The sequence below is a fragment of the Nyctereutes procyonoides genome, unplaced genomic scaffold (genome assembly GCF_905146905.1).
Source record: "Nyctereutes procyonoides isolate TBG_1078 unplaced genomic scaffold, NYPRO_anot_genome, whole genome shotgun sequence".
Classification (NCBI taxonomy): Eukaryota; Metazoa; Chordata; class Mammalia; order Carnivora; family Canidae; genus Nyctereutes; species Nyctereutes procyonoides.
This window is the reverse complement of record NW_026575033.1, coordinates 15,451,599-15,469,043: the sequence shown is the minus strand read 5'-3', so window position 1 is coordinate 15,469,043 and position 17,445 is coordinate 15,451,599. Positions and strand designations below refer to the sequence as shown.

At 41.4% G+C, this 17,445-nt stretch overlaps 1 protein-coding gene across 5 annotated transcripts in view; it reads left to right on the top strand.

Moving 5' to 3' along the window:
• DCLK1 (doublecortin like kinase 1) overlaps positions 1–17,445 on the top strand; it is a 335,386-nt gene that overhangs the window by 226,007 nt on the left and 91,934 nt on the right. For all 5 annotated transcript variants that reach the window (XM_055317266.1, XM_055317267.1, XM_055317265.1 and 2 more), the window contains exon 5: positions 13,531–13,647. In XM_055317266.1, coding sequence (XP_055173241.1) covers positions 13,531–13,647 — 117 coding nt within the window. The remainder of the gene's footprint in view (positions 1–13,530; positions 13,648–17,445) is intronic.

Sequence of the window (17,445 nt, the reverse complement as noted above, 5' to 3'; positions counted from 1 at the left end):
TCCAAATATATATATATATATATTATTGGAGTTCAATTTGCCAACATATAGTATAACACCCAGTGCTCATCCCATCAAGTGCCCCCCTCAGTGTCCGTCACTCAGTCACCCTATCCCCCTGCCCACCTCCCCTTCTACTACCCCTTATTCGTTTCCCAGAGTTAGGAGTCTTTCATGTCTGTCACCCTCTCTGATTTTTCCTACCCATTTTCTCTCCTTTCCCCTATAATCCCTTTCTCTATTTTTTATATTCCCTGTATGAGTGAAACCATATAATGATTGTCCTTCTCCGATTGACTTACTTCACTCAGCATAATACCCTCCAGTTCCATCCATGTCCACTCCTGATCAAAACTCTTCAGAGTGTAGGGATAGAGGGGACTTTCCTTACCATCTTAAAAGCCATCTATGAAAAGCCCACAGCAAATATCATTCTCAATGGGGAAACACTGGGAGCCTTTCCCCTAAGATCAGGAACACGACAGGGATGCCCACTCTCACCACTGCTATTCAACATAGTACTGGAAGTCCTAGCCTCAGCACTCAGACAACAAAAGGAAATGAAAGGAATACAAGTTGGCAAAGAAGAAGTAAAACTCTCCCTTTTTGCAGATGACATGATACTGTACATAGAAAACCCAAAAGACTCCACCCCACGATTGCTAGAACTCATACAGCAATTCGGCAGTGTGGCAGGATACAAAATCAATGCCCAGAAATCAGTGTCATTTTTCTACCCTGACAATGAGACTGAAGAAAGAGAAATTAAGGAGTCAATCCCATTTATAATTGCACCCAAAAGCATAAGGTACCTAGAAATAAACCTAACCAAAGAGGTAGAGGATCTATACCCTAAAAACTACAGAACACTTCTGAAAGAAATTGAGGAAGACACAAAGAGATGGAAAACTATATCATGCTCATGGATTGGAAGAATTAATATTGTGAAAATGTTTATGCTACCTAGGGCAATTTACACTTTCAGTGCAATCCCTATCAAAATACCATGAACTTTCTTCAGAGAGTTGAAACAAATAATCTTAAGATTTGTGTGGAATCAGAAAAGACCCTGAATAGCCAGGGAAATATTGAAAAAGAAAACCAGAGCCCGGGGCATCACAATGCCGGATTTCAGGTTGTACTACAAAGCTGTGGTCATCAAGACAGTGTGGTACTGGCACAAAAACAGACACATAGATCAATGGAACAGAATAGAGAACCCAGAAATGGGCCCTCAACTCTATGGAGAATTATCTCCTCAGGTCTTGTCTTTACCTTCAGACACAAAAGCATGACTCCCAAATCTCATTTACTCAAAGTGGAGTCAGGTTTGGTTGTCTTTTCTCAGGATGAGACTCTGATGATTTCTCTTCAAATGCAGGTATACCCCTTCCTGGTAGACAATCTCTATTTCCAATCAGGCTTGATGTCCTGAACATCTAGATGAGGGTCAGTGACTTTCTGGAAACTTCTTTTGTATGTAAGCTCCTCCCCCTATCAAGAACCTGGGTCCTCTCCTTTAATTGACCAGGTGATAAACTGGATAGCTCAGGCCCACCTTGCACAGCGGTACTTAATTGTAGCATAGATATTTTTCTTGAGCTGTGTGCCTCCCAGCAAAGCAGTTCTAAACCTCTCTAGGTATAAGAAACCACCCAGGAAACATATTAAAAATATAAATTCCTAGATTGTTGGTCTAGGGGAAGGGGTTTGGGAAATTGAATATTTACCAATAACCCTCAAGTGATTCTTACCATTAAGGAAGTCAAGAAACACTCTTTTTAAATATTGCTCTCAGTAAGTTGTTGGGGTCTGTTATTTATTCCTTTCTAGAGCAACTAACTCCTATTTATTACCATCTTATGGCCCTGTTTCTTAAACTATTGTTTGAGTGTTAGAATCACAGTCAGCTAAGGTGCTTGCTCAAGATCTATTTCAACCCTGTGGGGTTGGAATCTCTGGAGACCTGGGCCCAGGAAACTTTTTCACATGCTCCCTCAGATCAGAGTCACTGACTTAAGGGTACCTCTCCATAGCATTAGCTTTAATGTGAATACAAATTACTAGGAACACTGGTAAAATGCATATTCTGATTCAGTAGGTCTGGAGTGGAACTTAAGATCCTACAAGCTCCCAGGTGATGCTGAGGCTGCTGGTCCATGGACCACATCAGCACAAGGTAGGAAGGAATGTTCCTAAACAGAACCCAAACTATTGGACAGCACAGAGCCTGTGAGTTTGTTTTAGTAGGAGAAGAGCAGACCCCATTGTCATCTAAATGGTTCTAGTCCTAATCCCATTAAGGGGGCATATGACAATTCAGAATAAAACCTTATCCTTTGTGAATGACATACCTGGCTTTCTCAACTGTCATTACTTTGTGTTGTCCACCAGCTCCACACCTTCATCTTTCCCAATGAGGTCCCTTCCTGACCTCCTGACCATGAAGCACTCAGACCTGTGCTAGACCATTGAACCAAAGATGTACATTATCCTTGCTTCTGCATGGCTGAGATAAAGCCAGGCATAGAGGAGCCTTCCCAAAGAGAGAGCTAAAGCTATCAAGTTTAATTTCAATTTATAGTTCTATGCTCTTTTTTGGCGAGGGAGCTTCTTTTATATCCTTTTCTTTTCCCTAGGAGTTCATACCCATTTTCTAGCTTTCAGTTCTTGAGTAATTTATCTGTTTCTTATTTCTTATCTATTTTCGGAGACTTTCTATTTTATAGCTAACAAGAACCAGGTGGTCATGAGTTGCTAATAAATGTGAATTCTTATTCTTTTTCCAAAGTCTGCTTTCAGCTAGGTCTCAGTATGATAGTTTATTGTTTTTGAACATGTGAACTGGGACCAAATCTAAAGTGGGACAGATACCTGTTGCTTTTTCAAGATTGATTTGTCTTGCTAATTCATCTCATTCTGTTAGTTTTATCCTTCTTTCCAAATGCCACATTGTACAATTACTTCAAACTCTGAGCCTCTGGATTTCATTTAGTAATTTTCTTATCTGTGTACCAGAGAATGGCAAAAGCTTTCTGGTCTGTGGATCCACACCATCAGGATCACCAGGGGATTTTGTTAATGCCCCAGGTCCCACTTCCAGTGATTCTAATTGAATAGGTCAAGGGAAGGACAAGGATTTGTAAAGAGCTGGAGAGTCTGTCCTTTATCCTGCAGGAGGACCATAGGCCTTGGTAAACACTCGCTCCCCCCTGCCCTTTGGCATGTGATGCCACTGCATGTACAGACCCTTCATTAGGACTCAGCAGTACACCCACCAAAGATCGTGTAGGTTGAGATTGTCCTGTCTACCCCACACCCCATCTGGTGCATCCTTGAGTTTTGTGGACTCCATCTTTGCATCATACCCCAAGTTAGTCTGTTCTGTCCATTTCCATTTCCTTCACCATAGCTCAAGCCAGCATCTTTTCTCACCTATATTAGCCCCTTTGAAACCCTTTCTCTACATAACAGCCAGGGTGACCTTGTAGACTCACAAATAAGATGGCTTTGCCTAAAACCCTTCTATAACTCCCCATCTTGCATAAAGTACAATCCAAACCTCTCTCTTAGACTTCTCACTCCTGACTTGATTGATCTCTTCCCTGCCTCCCTTTGTTTCCTCTAATCTGCACATGGCTGGCTCTTTCTTGTGTTCAGAGCTCACCTTCAATGTCCTCTACTCCCAGACACCTTCCCTGACCACCAGTAGAGAAAAACCACTCACTCAGCCACTCACTGTCACATCACCCTTTCAATTCTTGGCAAAGCACTTATAAAACCAGCACTTGTCCTTGTTTTTTTTTGTTTTGTTTAAGATTTTATCTATTTTTCATGAAAGACACAGGGAGAGAGACAGAGACATAGGCAGAGGGAGAAGCAGTGGGACTCGATCTCAGGACTCCGGGATCATGACCTGAGCCAAAGGCAGATACTCAAATGAATGAATTTAATCTGAGCAGGAAGTATGAGCAGAAGTTAGCCAGGTGAGGTAGTAGTATGGCCAACTTGAGTCTTATGCTGGGAAATGAAGGTTTTAATGCCCAGAGGTAGGAAGATATTTAGTGCATGCAAGAAACTGAAATATTGTACCCAAAGGAAAGATGAGACAGAGGCTGAGGTAGACAGGAATCTTATGGAGTGTGCCAAGGATGTTCTCAAAAAGCAGCAAGGAGTCACGGAAAGGTTTTTGGCAGGGGAATAACAAGAGATTTTCTGCAAAAAATTCTCAAGAAATGCTTGTCCTGAAGTTGTGTCACACCTGCTGCAGTAGATTGACTAATGACCACCCAAAGATATCAACTCTTAAATGTTACCTTATTTGGAAAAAGCAGCTTTGCAGATATAATTAGGCTAAGGATCTGGAGATGAGGAGACTACTTTGGATTATTCAGGAGGTCCTGAACACAAACGTCCTCATATGAGCCAGGCAAAAGGAGATAAAACAGGCACACAGAGCAGATGTTCGTGCAGGGATGGAAGCATAGATGTCAGTGGTGTGGCCACAAGTCAAGGAATGCCCGGAGCTACCAGAACCTGGAAGAGGCAAGAAATGAATTTTTCCCTAGAGAGCCTTTGGAGGGACCGTGGCCCTGCAACACCTTGATTTTGGTCTTCTGGTTTCCAGCATCTTGAGTGAATACATTTTGGTCACTTTAAGTCACCACGTTTGCAGCAATTTGTTATAGCAGCCTTCGTAAATTAACACACGCACTTTGCAAAAAAGGAGAAATAGAAATAGAAATTCAGATGATGTGCGCTGTCACACATGGGAACCCACCCCATCAGTGTAGGCCCAGAGTGTGAGACTGGAGATGTTCGTTCATCTGCTGTTTCTGCAGTCAGCCTTTTCCCCTTGTGAATGTTCTCATGACTCTAATGGATGAAGGTAAGCCTGTTTCATACGACATGATGCTTGACTCAAGCCAGTTACTTTATTTGAGGCTAAAAGGGAGAGCTGTGTGTGTTATAGAAACAAAGACCAACCAACCAAACAAGATCATGCTAAGGCTATTTATTTTTTGCTAGAGCAAAGGAGTCAGCCGCCATCATTTGCATTTTGGCACAGACTTAGAGCAGGCAGAGGAGTGGGAGAGCTTTATAAACGGCGAAAAGGGAAGGCTTCAGGTGTGGGCTGATTGTTGGTGTGGGGAAGCTGTGGGTGGGCTAGCTGTGTGATTGGCTGGGGTACATATTTAGCTTTCTCCGGTTTTAAGTTGGAAACAAGGACAAAAATTAGGGGAAGCTGTCATCTATTAATCAAGTCTTGGCCATGTTGGGCTGATTATTATAGCAGTTACTGGTTAGCTTCCTGGGTCGTTACTAGGGAACACAATCTGACTTGTGGCTAGTCTGACTTACAGCAGGCTGGCTTCCTAGCTGGTGAGCATAGATGAGGCTTGGCTTGCTTGCTGAAGTAGTGGGTCAGAGTTCTATTGTTCTGCATGGTCCAGCCATTGTCCATTTGCATACTCAGTCACTCAGTGTTCAGTGAAGACCGAGAAGGCATCCCTCTTGAGCCAGATGACATGCATGCGTCTATCAACAGGAACACATTGGGAGAAAGGCCCTCAATGTCTGTGATTTGTTCAAACCTCCCACCAAAGGCACACAGGTTTCTGATGAGAAGTTCAGAGCGAGCCAATGGGTGCTTCTCAATTTTAGTAACTGCTTTACTTTCAAAAAGATGAAGATCGTTAGTGGAGTTGTATGGGCTAATGAAGAGGCAGCAGATCCTGGGCAAATGCAGAGGATTGTCACAGAAAAAAAAAAAAAAAAAGGCTGCCCTCAGGGACAAGTTTAAAGCTTATGACGTTGGGCTTTTATGGGAAAACAAGCTTACCAACTACAGGTATATTTTAGACTTCCAGAAAGACAAGATCTTGACTTCATATTGGCAAAAGGGTATATGATTGTGGCATTTTGAGGCAATTCTGCCTGGCTTGACAAATAGGGTTACATATTCCCAGGCTCAGTAGGTAAGAAAGGTATCTGCCTGGGTACTTGGCCTCAAACTAACATGGCCCGGGTAGCATTATTTGGGGCTGGGCTCCAAAAGTTTCATTGCAAGGTCAGGTGGTCCCTGGAAGGGAAATGATGACTTGGAGAGCAGCTATTTGGGCGATGTTCCTGGCCCTTCTCTATCACTAAGCTTTGTACAGCACAGAAGGCTGTGCCCCCATAACCTCCTCCATTCTCCAAACTCTCAAGTGAGAAACCCCCAGTGTTTCAAGGCCCCGGGTCTCCCCATGCTCTCAGAGATGGGTGAAGCAATCGACACTGATCCAATTTTAGCAGACAATTGGAAGACCTTCAGTGTGGCCAGTTGCATCATCTGCACTGTAGTAAATGCATAGAAGACTGAAACTATCAATTCATGTTGGCCACAGCTGTAGAAAGAATGTGCAAAATGCATTGTTTCAGGGACCCAGGCAGGTGGTTAGTGATGGCTTCATAACACCCTCAAGGAGGAACTTAAGAATGGATGGAAGACCATGGGAAATGTGGCCTGATGAAGAGATCTAGCAGTGGTTCTCAGCCAGGCATCACTGACATGAGGGACAAAGGAAATAACAGAATCCATTTTAGGAAATGAGGACCGGACAGAACAAGGCACGGAGCAGCTTTTCTTGCCTAGTGTCTGGAGGTCACCCTCCTTTCTCCCTCGTCCAGGGCTGAACCGCAAGGACTGCCTGACCAGCAGGCTGGGACCATATGGACAAGAACACTCATGGGTGACAGAAATAAAATAGCAGGAACCTGGGTTACCAGGCTAATGTCTTAGAGCAAAACTGCTCCCCACCCCAGACCTCCATATATGTCTACATTGTTATGAAGGGAAAATTAACTTTTATTTGACTGTTAGGAGAAAGGAAAGTATTTAGAGAAGAGAATCATTCTGAGTGGTGACTCTTGTGACATTAGTACAGAAAATCCCAGTGCCCTAAAGTCTTCTGCAGAGGTTACATAAAGGAGTCTCAGCCAATGAGTGCTTCCAGAGCTGGTTGGTGTTAGCTTCACAGCCAGCAGCCCTGGCTGTGGGAACACGTGTGCGCCATCTGGAGTGCTCAGCTGAGTGTTCTGAAAAGTTGTGGCGGGCCAGTCTAGGTGCTGGGTTTAGACACGCGTAGCTGTATTTTTAGAAGGTGCTTTAAAAATCTCAATTTCTGGGACTTTACTCTCCAGCTAAGCGACTCCAACCAATGCCTTCACTTTCAGCTCAGTCTGCTACATACTTCGTTTTTGAAAAACCATGTCTCGGAGTGTTTCAATCTCGACTGCTTTTATTCTAGACATGCTGCATATGGAGCTTAGGGAAGTAACACTGGTTCCCAACCCCACAGCCAGTAGGGATGGGAATTTCGCTGTCAAAGTGTCAGGATTGACTCAGAATGCAGGTGGCACAGGAATGAGAGAATGGGCTTCAGTCCTTGCTGGGGAGATGCAGACTGACCCTTCCTGCAAGGAGCCTGTATTTGGATATCCTGTGATGCTACTGTGAAGTGCAAAAATCATCATGTTTCTATCGGAAGTAAACCTTAGTTGCCAGACATAACCAAGAATGCTCTGTTCAGTTCACCAGTGCTGACAATCCGGAGACTAAGCAGGATGGTGAAGGCTTCAAAACCATGAGACAGACGTGGTGAATCCTCCAAGCACCAGAGGTGCTCCAGAGAAAGCTGGACAGCCACTTCTAGAGACAGGAGAAGATACTCATGAATTGAGGAGAGTTGATTTGGTAACCGCTGATAACCTTGGCATTCTCAGAGGGCTCCTTCCAAATGAGGGCATGTGAACATGTAAGAGCGACATGGTGGAGAGTTAGAGACAGAATCCCAAGTTCTCTCTCGGTCGTTGAGTTTGTGTCATTTTTATAAAAAGTCTCCAGAACTGAATGTGCTTCCTGACTCCCTTTTGCATATAACCAAAGAGAGGAATGCTATTCCATTTGGAGGCTTTGTGCTTTTGCCAAGTTGAGAGGAAGCTTATCTTTGTAATCAGGGTGGGGAGGAAAGCACAAAGCCTCTACTGCTCGTGATGGATTCTTCCAGATGAACTTGCTCATCTCCTTAACAGTTCTGAACAACTGAATTTTGAGCAGGTATCAACTGAGAGGCCTCTGCTTGACGGTGCTTTTATTCTGGTTGATTTTGAAAAGAGAGTAGGGGAGTAGAAACATACCTTGTTTAAAGAATATTCTCTAGCCAGCATGCAGCATGTCACTAAGGCTGTCTAGGCACGTGGGGCTTCCCCTTTGCTCTTCAAGGTTCTCCAGAAGGCACAAGTGGGTCCCTCTAAAGGCACTAATGTCCCTGCTGTGTGAACTCAGGTGAGGTGTTAGTGCCTGTGGTGGCATTCTGCCATCATTTCTCTTCTCTAGCACCTTCCACAACACTACAGCCTACCTACCAACTGTTTCTGAGTGGGGGGAGAATCTGCATAAGTGGAGGTTCTCATGCCACTGGGAACATGGCCAAAGAATTTGTTCCTGTTTTAGTCTCTTCCCTATACATCGGCATCTGGGTTGTCTTCCTAAATTTGTCCATTACAGAAGGCTCATTTCTTGAATTGGGGTCCAGGGTGAAGGTGGGAAATATTCTAATTCCTATCTTACCAAATCTTGAGGACATCTGTAAGGCAAACATTCGTAGAGACCATATGGAGAATGATACTTTCCTTCACAGAATTGTGAGTATAGGGACTTTCCAAAGCAGAGATTTAATTAAATCTGGTTTGCTTGCTGTGGTAGCTTCACTCACCAGACACCCATTTAAAGTGCTTGATCTGATTTTCTATACTTTGGGTAGACTTCAACCTTTAGTAGCAAGAGAAATTACTGTCTGGAAGCTTCAAGTGGCTTACCTGCAATCCTTCAATATTGTCTTTCTTTTCTTTTTTTTTAAGATGTATTTATTTATTTTTTTATTGAGAAAGAGAGAGAGCACAAGCAAGTGTGAGGGGCAGAGTGAGAGGGAGAGAGAATCTCAAGCAGACTCCATGGTGAGCATGGAGTCTGACATGGGGCTGGATCTGACGAGCCTGAGACATAGTGTCTGACACTTAACCCACTGTGCCACCCAGGCGCCCCCAATATGGTCTTTCTTAAGGAATGTCTGTTCTGTCCATTATCTCCACTGCCAAAGGAAATGCATCCCTCATAATACAAGGGTGCCAAAAATATCAGAATGAAGTGATTACCCTCCCAAAACAAATGGCCCCACAAGAGAGGGAGAATGGAGGGTGCGGTTTTTTTTCCTTGCCAGAGGCTATGAAATTGTCTTTTGTGAGAACAAATAAGGGTTTCTGTTTTACTAGCCATTTAGATCATATTATTTATGATGTTTCTAAGTTGTGGTTCTAAGCTGACAAAGATTTTGGTGTTCTCTCTAAAGTAATGAAGCATTTGTCCTTCTTCACTGCATTTTTCACCATTATAAAACACCATTCCCATTTAAACTAATTAAAGTACTTAAATTTAAACTTTAATGGGAAAGATGGTTGGAGTCTTTTGGTTTGTTGGTTTTGTTTTGTTTTGTTTTGTTTTCCTAATTTATGGCTTGGAGCTGCAATTTTCTTCAGTTGCTTTTATTTTGACCCTAGGAAAAAAGCAGTTGCTGTCATTGTTTTGTTTCTGTTTTCTGTTATTCAGCCCTAGCCTTTCAGAATTATTCTAATCCTTTATATGACTCATGAAGCTTCACTATTATCCTGAAGGCAAGAGGTACAAGATTTGTAATATTTATAATTATCTTTCAGACTCCATGACCCCCAGCCTAATACTTCACTATAACTCCACTTCTGAAAGAGCATTTATTCATTTATTGTTTTGTTCTGTTCTGTTTCCTGATACGATAGGCATCTTGATAGAGTTGTAGCTCTAGTATCTTCATTTTTACCTTAACGTCGATATGGGAACTGGTTGTTTGCAATGCTTCCCACTATCCACCATCACTTACTTGTCTCTCTGCCCCAACCATGGGCACTGATAGAAATTTTTCATCCTTTATTCACAGTAGGACAGCTTGCGTAAGTGACAACATCAGATCCTGGGGTCATGAGGAAGCCACCAATCCAAGACTAGGGTTCTGATAGAAGTCATTTAGCCTTACTGAGACCCAGTTTTCTTCTCTATAAAATGAGAAGTTGGATGAAGTCAGTGAATAGTAAGAGTTCACACAAGTGGTAAGAAGATCAGTAGCAGGCAGCCTGGGTGGCTCAGCGGTTTAGCACCACCTTCGGCCCAGGGCATGATCCTGGAGACCTGGGAATGAGTCCCACGTCAGGCTCCCTGTATGGAGCCTGCTTCTCCCTCTGCCTGTGTCTCTGCCTCTCTCTCTCTCTCTCTCTCTCTCTCTCTCTCTCTCTCTCTCTCTCTTTCTCATGAATAAATGAATAAACAATCTTTAAAAAAAAAAGAATCAGTAGCAATTTGGGCCAATATTTATGGAGGAACTTTACACACTTTTCCACATGCCAGGACTGGTTAGTACCAAGTGGAGTAGGAGGTGAGGGGGCAGACTAATAAATGGATACTTTTGATAGATTAATGATATGGTGAGAACTAGGTTCAAGAGAAGCAAGAGCAGCTCTAGAAGCATGGCATGAGCCCATGAGTTCTTTTCAATAGTTCAAAAATCAAACAAAACGCCCACATTGGCTCTGATAAGGCTGAGCTACCTAACATCTTTATGGTAGCTGGAAAATGTCAACTTAGTGTAGTAAGATTGGTTCAGTTTTGCTGATCCCAGAGCCCTGGTTGGTAGTTGGAGCCATAACTAGCAATTCTGGCACCTGTGGCAACCATTACGCGACAAACCCTAAAATCAACTTTTTAATTCATGTTGCGACTCACAGATGGGTGTTATTACCAATGTGCACCATCTGGTAGCTTCTTATTTTAACTTTTCATTCTTCCTCACTAGATACTGAGCTTTTTAAATTATTATTTTAAATTTAGTGACCCCTAAACATTCATGAGCTGAGACAAAAAGTCCTGGTCATCCTGCCCTCGTTATAGTCCTGATTTTGAGTGAAAATGAACAATGTATTATTATTCAAAACAATTCGTTTCATACCAAGGTTTTTTCAGACATGAGTTTCATGACATAAAAATTAGCAAAAGAACCCTCAGTTTCAACAATGATTTCGTTCAAATTACTGGTGGCTAGAAGACTCCATACTGCACTACCAGGCAGTATTTTGAGTCCCAAAACTTTGTATTTTCTTCATTATGCCTGCCATACTCAGCACTTGGCACACAGTGGACACATGATGGAAGTTTAATTGGAAGCATGCCAGTGGACCAGCAACATTGCAGCCATCCAATCTGGTTGCTAATATATTTCCAAAAGGCCAAGCCAGTATCCAAGGCTAGGACAAATTCCAGGATTTGTTGTCTGTTACGTGGACAGAGCCTTGAGCTAATTGGATGTCCTCTTCACATGTCCCAAAATCTGTTTTGTGAATTAAACCTCTGTAGACACACCTGTGGACACTGTCACCCCATGAGAATAATTTGAGGTTCTGGTTGTATCTTTTATTATATTTCTTGCTAACTTCTGTCATTTAATTTTTGCTGATCTCTCTCTCTCTCTCTCTCTCTCTCTCTCTCTCTCTCTCTCTCTCCCTCCCTCCCTCTATAAGAAATAGAAGTCTATTTCAGGACCATCTGGCTAGGCTAGAGGAGCCAACAGTGGCCCAAGTAACTACCAGGGAAGACTGGATATGCTCAGTAATGCCCTAAATCATTTTCTCTCTGCTTTTGACGAAAAGACCACATAACTAATACCTCAAGGTGGAATTTCTTTCCTCTTCTTTTTCTTCCTGAAATCCTTCCTCTTCTTTTTTGCCTCACTACCCCCTATAGTTCAATGCATAAGGCTCTCCAGGAGACATTCTCCCCTATCTCCTATGTACAGCCTTCCAACATTTGTATTTTATGTACACTTATATGTCTTCTCTATTAAACAATATGAACTACTTTGTTGGTCTGGGAAAAATAGGAAAAGATGTTTATATAAAGCCATTCAGAATGTATAAAGGAGAGGAAAACATGTTTTGAGCTCAGAAAATTAGAAATTTCATGAGTAGGGAAGAAAATTTCAAATTCAAGCATCAGAAATAGATCTGGAATTATTATGATTTCTTTGTTATTTAAATATAAAATGGCAAAAAATGCATAAGGGAAAAGCTAATCAATAGATTTCAATTTTAGACTACTATACCTAAAAAGAATACCACATTTAAAGCTAACATACTTCAACAACTACCTACAAAGATAAATATTTATAATGTGGTAGACAAAAGGAAAGAACTTTAATACAGAATGCATTCTTAGAAACCAATAAGAAAAAGAACATGCGAATTGCAAAGGGCCAAAGGACACAAATAATAGCAAAAGAATACAAATGGCTAATAAGCATCTGCGAAAAAATATAGAACTTTATTGGTAATCAAGGCAATTCAGATTTAAGGCAATGAAGTCTGATATTGTGTAGAAATTAAAGATTTTTTGAGAAGATAGAACCTAACCTTAGTGAGGGGTTAGGCTATGAGTACTCTCATACTCTGATGGAAGTACAATTTGGGTCAGCCTCTCTGGAGGGCAGTTCGTCGAAAGCTTTTCAAAAGTGCATCTCTTTAGAATCAAAATCCTACTTTCTTCAACAGAATTTTTTAAGCACCTGCAATGTGCCCCCTGGTTTCCAGTAACTAGAAACTAAATTTCATGTGCAGAGGTTAAATCTTTCCTAAAGAAATAATCAGACAAATGCACACTTATTTAGAAGGGTGTTTTTTAGCATAATTACTTATGATAATGAAATGTTGAACCCAAGTTTAATGTTAAATTTCATGAACACAAACACCAAAGATTTAAATCTAATAAAAGCAAATTGTTTTTCATCCTCAGGCCTAGAACCGTCCTATAAACACTGTTGTGTGGTGGCACACACTCACACGGTGCCCTTGTAGCAGGGTAAAGTCATCTCCACCAATTTGACCTCTTTTGAGCCAATGGTGTCATTTCTTAACATATGGCAAAAACAAACAAAAAACATCGCTAGCACTGCAAGGAATCCCTAAGACCAATAAATTGGGACCTGATGGGTAGAATCCTCAATCACTGCATATCTTGGTTTATAAGATTGACCTTTGGTCTAACATTTTTCTTGGAAGAAAGAACAATTTATCCTGAAAGAAATACATAAACACAAATAACACACAAGGCGGGTGGAGAGAACCAACAAAAGCACCCTTTTACTAAGCTATTACTCCTCATCTATCCAAAATATTATTGTAAACAAGGTAAACTAGAAGGCTTAGAGTATTATTTACTTCGATGTCTAAGACGCCTGCCCACCGTACCCTTTCCTCATTGTTTTTTGGCTTTTGTTATAGATAAGCACTGGGTCGGCAGGAAGTAGATGCAGCTGAGGGTGGCCATATATATCTGTTTCCAGGTTTTCTGTGCATTTTGAATGGTTTGTGCCATGCTCCTATAATGATGTGTGGTTGTTGTTCTTTCTCCAGAATGTCGAGTGGTGAAGTCCACTTCTTACACCAAAATAGCTTCATCATCCCGCAGGAGCGCCACCAAGAGCCCGGGGCCTTCCAGGCGCAGCAAATCCCCTGCATCAACCAGCTCAGGTAAAGCACCACAGGAGATGAAGAAACTGTCTTGTTTCTGATGCATGATGAGCAGAGGGTGTGTGAAGCCCAGAGCATGAGGTTTTTAAGATAGGGTAGATTCCGGTTTATAATTTTAGAACAAGTTGGAGTGGTGTGGAACAGATTTGCTGGAGTCTAGCATGTTAGCTTAAAGGAAAAGCATCAAGCTTGGGAAAACTTACTTAGCAAAGACTCAGGAAACCCAAATTTGCCCACAAATAGAAGTATACTACCGACTTGCGTCATTTCTACCACCAAAATCAATTTTTCACGCTAAGAGCAAACCCCCCTCCCCCCCCAACTCCAAAAGCCTCTGTTGAAGCATTTCTTCTACTTGGCACTGGCTTATGAGGAGTTTCCCAATTTGTATTTGCTGAACTTCCATAAAACACATGTTTTACTCTGGGCCCCAGAGTGGCTCTGGAGCTAAAAGCAGTAAGAATAAGAGCCTGGAGCAGGAAAAGCTGTGTTGTCTCTGGGTCAGTGTCCTGCCTCTCAGGGGCTCTATGCTGGTGCTATAGCAGGATGTGTACTCAACAAATGACTGCCTCAGCCCTGCATCTTCCTTCTTTGGTCTTAAAAATAAAATGAGTCAGAAGGTATGTGTTTGGTTTGGTTTGGTTTTTGGTTCTTTCTTTTTAGTTTCAGGAATAAGGTCTATTTCACTCCTGAAGGGAATTATTTATTAAATAATATAAATTGTTGAATGGGAATTATTAAATGATATGTACATCAAGGTGATTGTCCCTAATTTCATGAAGACAGAGGAAGCTCTTATGAATAGAGACAAAGACCCTTTGTGGCTACATGGAGGCCTTGTACTCGCCAGTGTGAGCCAAGAGACATGTGCAGAGATCTCTAAGCTGGAGCAACAAGGCCTGTCTCTGGCATCATTCGCCAGCTATTAAACTACAGTGTAAGTTATAACCTCCATACTTAAAAAGAGAGAGGTGCTCCGATCTGTTTTTCCTAATAAAAAAATAAAACTATGACCTCCAAAGGAAGTCTTGGAAAAAGAAACTCTTAGTAAACTCTTAGCTAGGTGCTTAGCTAGAGCACCTAGCTCATCTTGGTTCTCTCTGAATTGCCTTCTCCCTGGGCTTTTATTGTTCACAGCAAATCCCTAGTCTCCAAAGATCTTCTTTGATGTTCAAAGGGTGGCAATAACGGGCAGCCACTGCCCCCTTCTCACAGCATGCCCCACATCATAACCAGTCAAGGAATAAGTCTCAGATCATGGTTAGCCCTTGAGATGCAGCTTGTTTGCTTCTCCTAGTTTAAGGGTAGGCTGAGAACTCTTTCCTTAATATGACATAGCTCACCCAGATTGGACGGAATCCTGAAATGAGACTTTGCTAATGAGTGAGGTATTGAGACTCAAAGTGTAGAGTGCATGAATGTTACTTGGGAACTCAGTAAAGTTTGTCATTCTGACTGCTGCCCCCATGCCTCAGATTCTGATACATAGGCCATAAACCAATGTTTTAGCAAGTATTCTAAGCAATTTTAATCAGATGATCTATGTATGTACCATACTATGAAACGCAGGGGTTAAGGAAGTGGCTCCCCAAATGTGGTTTCCTGGACCATCAGTAGCACCATCATCTGAGCATGTTAAAAATGCAGTCTTGATGAGGCCCTCTGCAGACCCACTGAGTCAGCAACCCAGGAGTTTAGGGCCCAGCAGTCTGGGTTTTCACAAGCCCTCCAGATGATTCCGATGCTCACCCAAGTTTGAGAACTAATGAATTATAGATAATAAAAGGGAAATAAATATAGGGAGTCATTTGACTGCATAATCTGGTGAAAGATATGACTTGCTCATCTTCATTTATTGGCATGACAGAGATGACTTCCTTTCTATGCCTCTACTTGGTTCCAAGTGGCAATGTCCATCTTTAACCTTGCAAGCCAAGAGCAGAGCTCTAGGTACCATGAAGTGTAGACCAAGGTTTTAATGACCCACCTTCAGAGAACCTATTACCTGGGTCAAGAGAGAATTTCTGTCTGAAGAGCATCCCTTCCCTGGAAACAGATATTGGGGAAAGTCTTTCCCTTTAAGAGAGATACCACCTGTACACAGAGATGTGGACTTCTACCAAATGGCAGAGAGGTGCATGTACAACTCCCCTTGGAGACCTTAGCTTATTCATTAATCAGCCAGCAGGTGAAACCTGAGCTCTTTAGAGCATGTTCAGTCTTGACCAAAGAAAATTGCTCATTTTCTCTGAGCAAACCTGGGCTGTCAAATGAACCCCCATGGAGCAGAAAGGAAGAACAAGATCGTGGGCCTAGTCAGCCTGTCGCTCCTAAAATCTTGGCCATTTGGTATAATCATGGAAAGTTGTACAGGAGAAAGAAGCCCCACATTAACAGAAATATTAGCAATACTGTAAAAAACAACAATATTACAAAACAAAATCAGTCCCCAATCTAAAACACTCTGACATTGATGAATTTTTAATCTTTTCTCACTTCTTTCTTAGTATATACCAGGTGTAGTGGGGAAGATATCTAATAATGGGTGATTAACCAAATTCTTATGTTTTTTTTTTACGGGATAGCTATTTCAACAGAATCAATATACATAATTTAAGCATGATAGCTGGTGACTTTTTGTTGTTATTGTTTTTAACAGTTTTTAAAATGTTGATTTAGTAGTTTTTTTTTTTTAATTGAAGTAGAGTTGACACACAATGTTGCATTCGTTTCAGGTGTACAACATAGTGATTTGACAAGTCTGTACATTATGCTGTGATCTCCACGAGGGTAGCTCCCATCTCTCACCATAGAATGCTATTATAATGCCATTGACTACATTTCCTATGCTGTGCATTCTATGTCCATGGCTTATTCACCCCATAACTGGAAGTCTGTATCTCCCACTCTCCTTCACCCATAGTGCCCATCCCCCACATCCTTCCCTCTAGCAACCATCCATCTGTTTTTTATATTTATGGGCCCCCTCTGCTTTTTCTTTCTTTGTTTATTCGTTTAACAGGTTTTATTTTTAAGACCTGTAGGCAGGCAGTTAAGTGCTCCTGGGTTTCGGCAGGAATTTCTTTTTCTTTTTTTTCTTTTGTCCTTATAAGTCAAGGAAGGGGGATAAGTTGGATTATCGTGCATATGTCAAAGAATGGAATCATGAGATCTGGAGTAGTTACTGTCTGCTACTAAGTTTGCTACTATAGATTCAGAATAAGTGTCCTGTTTTCTGTCTGCTTATGGCAGCCAGATTGAAGGAGGGAATACAAGAGAAAAACATGGAGAGAGAATTTTTGCAACTCAGAAATAACTGCATAAATAGTGAAAAACCTGTTTTACTCCAAAAATGAATCTAAAAATTGGAGTTTGAAAAAAGGAATTGTGAATCTAATTTTAAAAAGATAATTATGAATACAGGAAATCGTTTCACTTGAGAATTAACTGGTAACATAATCACTACTCAGCATCTTGAAGATTATATAAATCTTACAAATATAATACATCTAATATATCTACTTGTAATCTTATAAATATAAATGAATGTATCATTTACTAAAAGTAATTTCAGAAACTAAAAAGCAGACAGGCAAATGTAATGAATGTACTTGTATTTGTCACTGCCAACATTTGTAACTATTCTTTTTAGAAGTTTAAAATGGATAGAATGCATTACTTCAAAATCAGTAGATTTTTTCAAACAAGCATTTCTCTTTACTTTTGTTTCCCTGAGCCCTTTCAACTCTAGTTAAAATCTGGTTGATTTGACTGCCACTAACTTGGAATTTGTGGTAA